Consider the following 13,817-nt stretch of genomic DNA (forward strand, 5'->3'; position numbering starts at 1 on the left):
TTAAACTGTTTCTTTTGTTTTATTGTATGTGTAATGCACCTTCAGTTGGCACTCCCAATTTTGTTGTATAGGTGACTGTACAATGACAATAAAGACTATCTTATCTTATCTGACTCTGCAGCAGTGGAAACGTGTAGTGTGGACTTCCCTTATCCGTCAGTCTGATAGAGGCAGTCTGGCTTTGGTGAATGAAGCAAGGTGAATGTTACCTGCCTGACTACATTGTGCCAACTGTAAAGTTTGGTGGAGGATGGATCATGCTATGGGTTAGTTGTTCTGGGGTTGACATTTTTACAAAAAATCTCGAAATAAATGTTCATAAATATTATCAAACTTAGTCAGAAAAACAGTTTTTTTTTTACTGTCTAGACCGTTTGACAGGACTGTGTGGGAGTGGCCGTATCAAACGGTCTCCATGGCAAAAGTCATTGTTTTTTCATAGAATGTTTGGGCAGAGAAATGCCTGTGATTGGTTCAAAATGCCTATAGTGTCATAAGATCCCAGAGCATGACCCACCTCATCTACACAGAATGTCTGTAAAAATTATCAAACTTCAATGAAAATATCTTTAATTTTAATTGATAAATGTTCCTAAATCCTTTTCAGATGCTTTACTATCTTGCATAGAAAAAAAGAACTCCCCAAATGATATAGTTAGAAGGATATTTTGGATTTGGGTTTACAGGGGCTTTAATACTTCAGGTTACAAAGACATGTTGGACAATTCTAATTTTGGGGGAAGGGTTTGGGGGAAGGCCCTTTTCTTGTTCCAGCATGACTGTGCCCCCAGTACACAAAGCAATGTCCATAATACAGGCATGGTTGACTGGGTTTGGTCTGGAAGAACTTGACCTCAACCCTTATCCAATACCTTTGGGATGAACTAGAAAAATCCAACATCAGTGTCTGACCTCACAAATAATCATCTGGATGAATGGGCAGAAATCCCCCACACTCCAAAATCTAGTAGAAAAGCCTAGAGAAGGAAGCTCTTATAGCTGCAAATGGGAGGAGGACCAACTCCATAGTGATGTCTGTAGGATCTATGTGGTCTGATTAGTGAAACTCAAGCTTGACACTTGACCTTGACACATACCTCACTGGCATAAATATGAACTTAAAAATAAAATATGGGCATTAATGGTACTACAGTGCTGATGGATTTAGAATGGGATGAAGCTTCTGTAGGTGGAATGTGTATAGGTGGCCCAATACTTTTGTCCATATAGTGTACTTGTGTTTTTTTTTAAACATAGCTAATAATACAAAAAAGCATTTCTGAAATCCCAATAGCCCACATGCCAAGGTACACTATGAAGACATGGAACGACACAACAATAGAATATATAATGGGTTAGGATTATAGCGTTTTGCTTTAAAGGTGCAGTGTGTAATATGACATCATCAAGAAAGTTCTACAAAGTTCTAGAATGCAACACTCCCTGGGTAACCCCAACCCTTTTGAATAATAACAGAAGCTACAGTGGCCTTCAAGGACAAGAACAATTCTACATTTTAAACAATGCACCTGATGACATTCCAACTATGACACTTTCAAGATGGTGGCACTAGGCCTTGGTCTAAGATATGCAGAAATATGGATATATATGAGACCCTTTCTAAGGGAAAAAATTATAATTCAAAACATTTTTTTCAGCTATTATGCACTAAATGAAATGTACTTATGGATATTATAATTACTTTCTACAAAATCTGCTAGGAAATAAAACCCCAAATTCTACACACGGCAGGTTTAATGTGACAGAACACCAGTCTTTTATTACATGTCCTTTGAAATCCAGCACAGGAACAGTTTTGGAGATACTGAACATTACCATGCACCTCTGTGTGTGTGAATATGCGCTGTGCTAACTATAGCAGCTAGGTCACCCACATCTTCAAGGGGAAACATGTTACCTTCGGGGCAGCATTGAGTGGGGTGAAACATTCATTGTGTGGGTATTTAAGACACCCAAGTAGAACCAACCGTGCTATATTAACATACTTATTGTGTTCTGTGTTATGCGGCCATATTGAATCATCAAACAGCCTTTAACAAAGACACACAAAGGGACAAATGAGAGTCACCTTGAAAGGAACTTTTATGAAAAGAAGATTATTTGACCCAAGTCCTTGGAGAAGAGTCCTTAAAGCTGGTAACACTGAGGAGATATTTTGTTCTGGAGCAGTTTGGGTTTAAGTGTCTTGCTCAAGGACATAATGGTAGAGATGGTGGGCACTAGACGTAATAACAGTCTGCTAGTTTTACAACTAACACCCTCCTGTCCGGTGCCGGGGATCAAACCAGCGACCTCATGGTTACTGGTCGGCCACCTTTCCAGTCTAGGCCATGCATCCTACCACCCTACCATACCTATCTACCTGAAACCTATTTACATGAGAACATATAGAAGTAGCAGTGCTTGTCTGCTCTTCAATATGGTTTGTGTTTACTGAAATACTTATTCCCGCAATCAGACAAATCAAACGCTACAATTGTACTGCTTAAATATGTCATATCTTACATACTCTTTATCAGTAGGTTCAGATGAACTTAGGGGCCAACAGAGTTCTTGTAGTTTTTTTTACAATTCATGACGAACTGAAATATGTCTTACAACTGGTAGCTTTGCAGTGGAAGACGGTGTCAGCCAGAGATTGCTTTCACTTCTGGCAAAACATATGCAGATACTGGGCAAATAGGCATGAACCCATGTGTGGTCAAGCACACATCAACCCACCAACCCACCCACCCACACCCAGCCGCACGGCCTCCCACCCACACACACACACACACACACACACACACACACACACACACACACACACACACACACACACACACACACACACACACACACACACACACACACAAAGGCATGTGACATTCTCTCTGTCTTCATAAGGTGTACACACGGAAATCAATAGTTATTGCAGATGGGTTTTGTGGCCCGAAAGGGGGAGAACACTTCCCGAATGAAAAAGGGTTCATCCTGCATTGTGCACAGCTGAGTCTCCAGGCAGAAGATGGTAAATGTCAGGTGAAGGCCCTTGGGAGAAGGTAACTACAGTAACTACATCATGTACTGCTGAGCATCTAGCATGCAGGCCTGCAGGTGCACACATGATTTTTTCTCCCCACTGAATTTTGTGTAAGGTAAGTGGCAAAGCGAAAATGAAATGTTTTCTAAATCTCACAAGATGGATGCCATGATAAAAATAGAGAGCGAGATTTTCTCTAACATTCAGTCACTCAATCAGGGAAGGTTGACTGGGTTGTGAGGTATCGTAACCTGAGATATACCCGTAGACTATGGAACATGCCTTTAGATTTTCATTGAAACTACTTTTGTATTGTTCTTATACTGTTGGACAGGGTGAGGTTAGCTGTTTCTGATCTTTATGCTAACCTAAGCTAACGATCTCCTTGCTCCGGCTTCATTTTTTTAGCGATATGAGTGTGGTATTGGATGGATGGATCTTCTCGCAGCATTAAAGAGAATGAGCACATTTCCCAAAATAGTTGAATTCATTTCCTCCTAATTGTTTAAAGGTACAGTACAGTATGTGTGGTGAGTGCTAATCAGTATGTTTGAGAGGAGTAACATTAACAACATTTCACTTCCACACCCAAACCTGCTTACAGTTATCCTTTTGACAGTGTAAACCCTTTTCGACAGTGTAAGCCTCTCCACCCTCACAGTAGCTAAGTGTGTAGACGCATTATGCATACGTGCACTGCCACGCTGAACACATACATAATGTATACGTTTTAGCTTAAGGTTTAAAAGAGAACAAGAAGCTCCGTGTCAATCCGTTGACCTTAGTTCAGAGTGATAATCCTGACATTCTCTTCTCAATCTCCCTCCTTTTCTAGTCCCTCTGGAAAGCTCAGAAAAATCGACCTTCGGTGTGTCTCTAATTTCAGACACTTAATGAGATTTTTAATTGGTGACCTTTTGGAGAGAACAGTTTCATGCCACAGCTCATGAGAGCACTTGAGGGGGGAGCCAACAACTTAGAGCCTACCACTCAATATAACACACCAGGATCCTTCACACTAGACAAGTCAAGGTCTGATATTTATCTTTACGTACAGACTGATTGGACGATAACACAACACTAACAGAGATACAACCCAACAGACTGATAGATACATGAAGGATTTTTCATTTAGGATTTGAATGAAAAAGAATGGTAGGGAGCTACCACAACGGTTTCATTGTTCAAGAAGTTCATGGCTTATTAATACCACCACTGGAAGCATCTGGATAACGTAACGCTCTCCAACACAATAACATCATATACTGCCTCATCAAACGTTCAGCGTTGTTCTGTATGACAAGTCGAGAATCAAATCAAAATCTCAATAGACAAAGCCCAACTGAGTTGAAAAATGAAAAGCGCAACCCAGCATGTTGAAGCGTTGATGGGGGGATGGGGGACAGAAATATATACTGCGTAGGAGGCGCTTAATGTCTCTCCCAAACAAAAAGCAAGACACTCCAAAGCTCTGTGGATGTGTAATGCTTACAAAATGATCTGATCTTACTCACCGTGGCGAGATATCACAGCCCTGCTGCATGAAGGCCCCCAGGGAGAACCAGAGGGAGTTGAAGATGCCAAACTCGTTGGTCTGCTCCAGGCTCTGCTGGTTGGCGTTCTGCTGGGCCTGTGAGGGGCCCTGCTGCGCACCGTTGGAGGCCGAGGCCTGGGTAGGGGACTGGGGCTCGCCTCCGTCCTCATAGTCCTCGGCGTGCCACTCGTACGGGCTGAAGCGACTGACCAGGAACAGCACCACGCTGACGCCGATGTAGGCAAACACTATGCACATCCAGATCTCATAGGCCAACGGGTCCAGGAAGGAGAAGACACCCGGCTTGGATTTGGTGGGTTTCTTGATCATGATGGAGATGCCCAGGGACATGAAGGGCTTGGAGAAGTCGATGACTTCTTCACGCACCAGGGTGATGGTCAGAGGAGCAACAGCAACATCTGCTTTCTAAACGGGAGGAGCGTGTAGACAAGGGAGGCATGTAAACACAAGTACAATATCGCAATATCGAGGAGGGTTTTTTTGGACACAAAACATGAAAATAGTTCCTAGCAGAAACCCAAATTACAATTGCAAACCTAAAAATGATCATAATAATTGACCGCTTTAAGCGCCACTGTGCTTAAATATGGCATTTGCAGAGCCACTAGCATGGCTTTTTAGACTCTCAACCTCATATAACATTGCAGCCTCTATGAAATTATTCTCATGGCATACAGTTGGCTTCTGGATCAGATTCTCTTGGTATATTCTCCGGAGTTAATGTGTGAAAAACTTCAGTGTCCCTGGCAATAATCCTGCCTTTTTGACAATTTCTTGCACATACAGTGGTGTCTTTAAATTGCATTCCAATTAGACCTTAAAGGCACTGTCTAACCCTACATGTTGCACAGTTGTTATGCCACAACTGTGCAACATGTAGGGTTAGAAAGTGAGACCATAAAACACTATTTGTGCCTTTTCTCAGTCTAGGATGAACCGATTTCTAAAAATGTTGCACATTTATTCTACAGAGGATCTCAGAGTTCAATACACCTTCATTTTCCCACTGGTAAAGTAGGTCTTTAAGAAGTCCATTATGAAGTCTTATTTACCTCATTGAAATTTTAAATAATCAAAAAACGAAAAGAAGAAAACTCTGTCCACTCACCCCATACACCAGTTCTCCCACCATGCCGTTCCACATCTTGGTCTCGGGGTCTCTGGCTCCATATTTGCCATCCGACACCACCTTGAGTTTGTACTGGTAGCCCACGTGTTTGGCTATCTCCGCAGCCAGCTCCACTATGTAGCCCTCGTACCGATCGTTCCCCGCCAGCTGCTCGCTGTTCTTCTTCAGCATGACATACGGAGACTCCTGTCAGAGGGAATGGCCAACGATGAGTAACATTTGAATTAACACATACTAGGAGATCCTTGCAACACTTTCTGAAATAAGGGGGCTATGGCAAAATGGATAGGGTGGTTGTCCCGCAACTATAGGGTCGGTGGTTCAATCCCCAGTCTCCCCGCCACATGTCCAAGTGTCCCTGAGCAAGACATTGAACCTTAAATGTCTCCTGATAGTAAGCCAGCACCCTGCGTGGTAGCTGCTAATGCTATCGGTGTATGAATGTGTGCTCCAGTTGTAAGTCGCTTTGGATAAAAGCGTCTGCTAAATGACATGTAAACATTTTTTATAAAATAATCGCAAACCACCAAGTTATCCACTGATATGCCTCATTTTCTTGACTCAATCTGTTGTGACTGTTAAGTAGCGTATAGCTTTTACAGCGGTACAATTTGTTGCGCTAATTAAGCCAAAGACAGTATTATGACTAATAATAAAGCTTTAGCTTGTAGTTATAGGTTTTATGTCACTATTTCAAAATGTTCAATGCTATGGATGTATTTAATGTTTCGGTGAAATTCATCACCTCTATGTTTTGCCCCGTTTAATAGCTTTGAAAAAAAAACATTACTGAGTTCAGAGTACAATTGGTTCTGTGAAAGGTACAGAAGAAAAAGTTAATAATATGAAATTAAGGAGGTATCATTTTTGGCTTTGTTCCCTGAAGGTGCGGTGTGTAATTCAAGAACAAAAGGTGTCTGAGTATGATCACTGCAACGGTATTTAAATCATGAAAGGAGTGTTGATGATCACATTATTAAAGCTGGGAAGAGGGTCTGAGAGGATAAAGTATGCATGAGCCTGCCTGTCTGTGTGTGTGTGTGTGTGTGTGTGTGTGTGTGTGTGTGTGTGTGTGTGTGTGTGTGTGTGTGTGTGTGTGTGTGTGTCTTTGCCAATGTTCACTTAACACGTAAAACACTGCAAGACTTAAACAATAAAACGGTTCAGATAGTTAGAGGCTGGAGTGGCCTAAACACCCACACAACTCGGGACGTCATCCACCACAGTAGGCACGAGGGGGGCTTGGGAGTACCCGATTTTGAGTGGGTCTACATCGCCACCAGGTTGGCACATTTATTAAATATGCTGAACAACGATGATCCCTCTGTCAGGAAAATGGCCCGTGCATCGCTATTATTAGACCTTAAGAAGCGCAAAGTCCCTCTCGCCTCCGAATCTGAGCCGAACTTTCTGGGATTCAGAAGGAAACCGAACGGCAAACTGGACACTCGCGCCATCGGGTTCGGTGTCAGGTCTGACTGGCCGGATCTTAACGACCTCTGTAGTTGGACTGGTATCGTTCTGCGTTGGACACATAATGGAAAGAATGTAGCCCCATCCGAATCATTGGTTACTAGTGGGGACATCGCCGTCACTGCCACCTTGGTGGAAGACGGAGTCGAGTTCACACTCCCACCCACTAACTGTCGCGCAGCCCTGCTGGCAATAAAACACAGACAACGCCAAAAACACTGGACGGGACTAAGACTACAAGGCAAACTAGCCTGCTTGCCTTCTGCTGACCATTCTGTGTCCCACATCATCTTCAATAATGCATCCATTGATGAGGACATACAAACGTTTGCCATCAAAGCCAGATTGCAGGTTCTACCGTCCCAGCTGAACCTGTCAATCTGGTACCCACACACCCACACATCATTATGTATTCATCATGGACAAGAACAGTTCACTGAGACAATGTCACATATATTAAATGGCTGCTACTTTTATAAAAGCCTTTATATAGCCAGGCATGACAGGATTGTGAACTTGATTGTACAAAGCTTACCACCTATACTTTCACCAACATCCTCCACCCATGTCAATTGCTTTGTTAGACCTCATATGTTCTCTTTGTGTGAAGCTGAAATGTCTATGTTTACTGATCTAAGTGCCACCAGGCCTGACATTTTGATAATAGATGAGCACCGTAGAAAAGTGCACATCCTGGAGGTAGCCTGCACCTTTGACTCAAGTTTAGAGGAGGCTTATTTAACTAAGCTGGTGAAATATTACCCTCTAGTACAGACAATTAACTCCATGGTACAACTGTCATTTACTTGTGTTCATTTTTGGCAGTCTAGGCCATGTGCATAGGCTTGTCACTAGTGGTATTAGGATTGTCGGCCTTACAAAAACAAGCGCAAAACAGCTTGCCAAATACTGCTCAGTGTCCTCCATCATTGGCAGTCGCCATATTTGGAGGAGAAGGTGTTGTGTGTACCCATAATATCAGCTGTTTGACTGGCATTGGCCACGTTTCAGAGTTGTGTCGGAGAAAACTTTGCATCTATGACATTTGTGTCCTTATGTATATTATTATTAATTGTGGGCGCAAATAAAGTACTAAAAATGTGTCTCCGTTTGCGTCATGTATAGAAAGCAGAGTGAACAGTGCTGCCCTTTTCTCCCACCTGTACTGTTTTTCTTGTTATACTGTAGCAACATTTGTACATCTCACACTGGTTGCATGGTTCCTTGATAAATTACATCTGACATGACACCTGGGGCCCCGCTTTACTTTAAGAATAATCTATTTAATAAAGAAAAATCCAGTAAACTCGGTGTGAACCTTCCACCATGCATTTGGAAGGGGAGCCTCAATTCCCACAAGTTGTTATGTGTATCTGCTTTTAGCTAAGGCTGAGCTGAGCAAAGCCCTCCATCATATTTCATCACAGGGTGTAGAGATGAGGGGCAGAGGGGGAGGGGGGGTCCCTCAGTGTGTTACAGTTATCTGTGTCCTCCTGCACTGTGTGTCTGGGGTGGAGGTAATCATTGTAACACATGGACACCCCGAGGCCCACCGCTAGACAAACGGCACCCCAGGGAGATGCTTGGTGAGAAGGGGTCTGGCATACAGCGCTTCAACAGGGTTTACACTTGCAGTCGCAGACAAAGACCGATGCACATACACATACAGTGTGAGTGTAGCCTCACACACACACACGCATACCACACACACAAACCTGAACGCTGGCACACGCATGCACATAGAGACACGGCATGACATCCACTTCTCCAGGACCCAGTCTCGCTGACCGCAAACAGTTCCACTGAGATCCACTGTCAGGAATATGATCACGCCAAGTGATGCCAAGGACACGCTACAGACAGCGCATGTGAAAGTTCTCCAGGGACCTGAGGTGGCGGCTGTAAGTGACCCAAGCCCCACAGCCGTACAGCAGAGTGCTGATACAGACAGCATGGTACACAGACACCTTGCTGTGGAGGTTTACTGTAAGTCCTTGTTTTGAAAGACCCGGTGTCGCAGTCTACCAAAGGCAGCAGACGCTTGCCTGATGCGGTTCTGGACCTCTTCATCAATGCTGCAGTCATCGGAGAGCATACTCCCCAGGTATTTAAATTACCAAACTAGTGATAGCTGTTCATCAGCAACAGTAAAGACAGGCATAGTGGAAGGGGGGCTGGCACTCCATTGACAAATGACCTCTGTTTTGGTGGTGTTGATGGTTAAACCATCCTGCTGTATGCTCTGGCTGCACTGTAGCTCATCCGGAGAGTGAGCAACAAAAGCACAATCATCTGCATACTGCAGTTAAAGGACCCTTCCATCAAGCAGTTTGGTGGTAGCTAGGAATCTCCTGATAATAAAGAGGTTTCCATCCAGTCTGAAGTCTACATGCACACCACTGCTATTCTCAATCTCCTTATGGAGGAGCTGAGTAACACAGAAAAGGAATGTGTTAAAGACAGGCCCCCAGGACTGTGCCTTCTCCAAGCAACCACCATGGACATGTGGCCAAGCCATTGGTATTGCATGGTTGGGGGAGGAGCTTATTTTCATGCGGTCCGTAGGCAGATTTCCCTGTCCACACAATACAAGCGGCGAACAAGATTGTGTCTCTGCAAAAAATTTCTGGATATCAATCATAGGCTCATACTTATCTTTAGACCATATACTATTAAAAACGGCTTTCAGTTTGTTTTCGCCAGGCTAGATGCTACAGAACGAGAATGATTCTACTCCCGCCTCCAGTCCGCTACGCTTGCCGCCCTCTTTCTTGATAGGTCCATAATGCCGCTACGTCCATGCTACGTCATGCTTCCGGGCCGCATGGAATTTCCGGATTATGCTTCCTTGTTGCTTCTCTGCGCCAATGAGCAGCTTTCATAGGAATGAATGGGCGCCGTGTTTCAATACGGTGTCCATTTCTTTATATGTCCATGGTTAAAGAGCACGAGTGCCAGCACACAGCCCTGCTTTACGCCAGTAAAGACCATGTCGACCATAGTCCTGCTTTTTCTGAAGCCACATTGTGATTCAGGAAGCATTGACCCACACACACACACACACACACACACACACACACACACACACACACACACACACACACACACACACACACACGTAGCAATGTAAACAAAAGTACACAGTAGAGTAAATAAAACAAACAACTGGCAATATGTATGTGTGATTAGTTTTAAACAATGCAAAATCAACTTGTTTATTTTCCAACTCCATCCACAGTTTTTGCATGCTTCCAGTTCTTGCAGAAAGCCAAATGAAATACTTATTTGAAGAGTTACACACAGCTGGTATGCCATTTATATCTTTAGTCCAAGAATACTACCACTACATCTTAATCTTAAAATCTCAAGTCATGGCCTGATTTTAGTGTCAAGTCACACTTGTGAAGACTTGTGGAGTGTGCTCCATTAAACATGTCGTGCTCCATGCTTCCATTCCCCCGGTGTTAACCCAGGGCATGGTGTGTGTTAACCCAGGGCATGGTGCGTGTTAACCCAGGGCATGGTGCATGTTAACCCAGGGCATGGTGCGTGTTAACCCAGGCCTGCTCTGTGTTGACAGGCCAGGGGCAGCAGGGACTAGTAGCAAAAGCCTGGTACCTTCAGCTTTGGTAAAGCAGCACACACTCCCTCAAGCAACCAATCACTGAGCACCAAAGTTAGAAGGTGTAGAAAAAAGTCTACTGCTACCATACAGCCAAAAGAACTTTCACACCTTATCGCTTTGGTTCCGAGACAAGAGAACCAATTTATCCTCCTAGAAAAAGGGGACACTGATAGGAGATCGTGTCAAACAGAGTTATTTTAGGTTCCACACTCTAGTGAGACTGCAACCTTTGGGGTTTAAATGAGAATGTTGATGTTTCTTTATCGGAGGCCAACAGACTAAGGCTATAGGTATTAATTATGTTTTTGAAGGGGCCAACGCTCTACATCAGCTCCACAGAAGCCTATACTCATCATCATGAGGAGCATCATGTATGACTGCATGGCTTACCATTGCAGCCATTGTCTTAGCTATTTGGCCAGTTTTCAATTAGGGATAGAGGCCCAGTCATTTGGAACAGTTTTCCAGTTACTCTCCGCAAACACTCATCTTTAGTTACTTTCAAGAAACATCTTAAAATTTACCTAATTTTAAAAGCGTATGTTTAAACTGACTGTATGTTATATTGTCTTTGTGTTTGTTAGTTGCTTCTTTATTTCGCTTTTTACTACATGTACTCCAATGTGCCTGTATTTTCATTTTTGTAACATGATTTTGTAGTTATTTTTGTTTTATCTTTTAATTTTATTTTTGTTTGTCTTTTCTCTTTTACTTCATTTCTTTACCTTATTGTATTTTAATATTAGGAGGACATCCTTTATAATCCTTCAGGGTTTCTTTTGTCCCACCCGTGCATTCATGTCTGTCTATGTGCATCTTTTTGACATTTTAATCTTGTTTATCTGTAAAAATAAAACCTAAATTAAACTAAACTAAACTATTTGTTTTCCCAATAGTGGCAAATACTAAAAATCCCCTCGTATCTTAATTGCAAGCGAGATGCTGACGTGAACAGTTGTCCCTGCACACCGATGCTTGTGTTGACACTCTGTGCACTAGAAGAGATGACTACATAAAACCATATATAAAAAGATTGGGCAGATTGGAGAGTGAGAATGCTATTCCCCCTCTGTTATTCTACATTGTTCTTCAGCTCCCATCACCTCCACCAAGCCTTTGTATATATCCTATAATAGTATATATAGTTTTCATCTATGTATGTGATAGCTATATCTGCTTCAAGTCCAACAAAATTACATTCTGGCAGTAATTCCCAGAGATAAAAAATAAATAAAATCCCATACACACACATGCACACACAGACACACTCATAGACACACACACCCGCATGCACACACACAGACACACACACACACACGCACACACACACACACACACACACACACACACACACACACACACACACGCACACCAGTAATAGCACACTAAAAACCAGCATTCTAGCCTACAGGCATCTGCAGACATAGAGTAGTCTCTGATAAAAGAATAAAAAAAGTTCAATAAGATGCAGTCACTAAGAACATGCTGTGCCCTGCAGAGGTAGAAAGCCATCTGTATGACTCGTATATCCGACTGGTATTGGCAGTCTGCTTACTTTTCCTTTTTAAGAAAATGTCATGATAACCTAGCATGCCACGTGAGCTGAACAGATTGTATCTTTTCCGGCCCTACATCTCAAACATTGACAAGACCCCTGGGCGGATCCATCTCTATTAAATGTAGGCCAGGACACTTAGAACAACCTGGCCACGTCATGTTTTAACAGCCTGCTGGTGACATCTGAGCCAAATAAAGAACATGGGAGGATGGGGAAATGAAGGGCACACTAGAAACCTCCCAGCCATCAGAAATGAGTGGTCTCCAGTGCATTTTATATGGAAGTAAATGTGTTTCAGTACTCAGTACTAATTTTTTACTACCATAGTTATCAATGCACTGCCAGACACACTTCTGTATTGTCTTATTTCATTGCCTCTTGACATTAAAGGCAGGGTAAGCGTTTTATTTTTTGAAAAAAAAAAGTGATTTATCAACAAAAATGATCCAGTATTGCTTACCTTGCCTTTAAACCTGAGGCTGTGTTGTGTCTTTGTGTCAAATATGTACACTCAACAAAAATATAAACGCAACACTTTTGTTTTTGCTCCCATTTTTCATGAGATGGACTTAAAGATCTAAAATTCATTCCAGATACACAATTGTACCATTTCTCTCAAACATTGCTCACAAATCTGTCTAAATGTGTGATAGTGAGCACTTCTGCTTTGCTGAGATAATCCATCCCACCTCACAGGTGTGCCACATCAAGATGCTGATCTGACATCATGATTAGTGCACAGGTGTACCTTAGACTGTCCACAATAAAAGGCCACTCTGAAATGTGCATTGTTTTGCTTTATTGGGGGTCTGGGGACTCAGAACCAGTCAGTATCTGGTGTGACCACCATTTGCCTCATGCAGTGCAACACATCTTCTTCGCATAGAGTTTATCAGATTGTCAATTGTGGCCTGTGGAATGTTGGTCCACTGCTCTTCAATGGCTGTGCGAAGTTGCTGGAGACGGCTTATGGTGGAGAAATGAACATTCAATGCACGAGCAACAGATCTGGTTGACATTCCTGCTGTCAGCATGCCAATTGCACGCTCCCTCAATGCTTGTGGCATCTGTGGCATTTTGCTGTGAGACAAAACTGCACATTTCAGGGTGGCCTTTTATTGTGGACAGTCTAAGGCACACCTGTGCACTAATCATGATGTCAGATCAGCATCCTGATGTGGCACACCTGTGAGGTGGGATGGATTATCTCAGCAAAGCAGAAATGCTCACTATCACACATTTAGACAGATTTGTGAGCAATGTTTGAGAGAAATGGTACAATTGTGTATCTGGAATGAATTTTAGATCTTTAAGTCCATCTCATGAAAAATGGGAGCAAAAACAAAAGTGATGCGTTTATATTTTTGTTGAGTGTAAGTATGAATAGAGTGGAACTCTGGGAGTCAGTAGACCAGCGTCTCTAAGACAAATGTT

At 42.8% G+C, this 13,817-nt stretch overlaps 1 protein-coding gene across 1 annotated transcript in view; it reads right to left on the reverse strand.

The window, feature by feature from the left end:
• gria1a (glutamate receptor, ionotropic, AMPA 1a) overlaps positions 1-13,817 on the reverse strand; it is a gene marked incomplete at both ends in the record, with an annotated part of 99,001 nt that overhangs the window by 37,033 nt on the left and 48,151 nt on the right. The window contains 2 exons of the mRNA XM_080035859.1: positions 4,558-5,003; positions 5,707-5,913. Coding sequence (XP_079891985.1) covers positions 4,558-5,003; positions 5,707-5,913 — 653 coding nt within the window. The remainder of the gene's footprint in view (positions 1-4,557; positions 5,004-5,706; positions 5,914-13,817) is intronic.

This window comes from Ammodytes marinus (genome assembly GCF_949987685.1).
Source record: "Ammodytes marinus genome assembly, chromosome: 10".
NCBI classification, from domain to species: domain Eukaryota; kingdom Metazoa; phylum Chordata; class Actinopteri; order Uranoscopiformes; family Ammodytidae; genus Ammodytes; species Ammodytes marinus.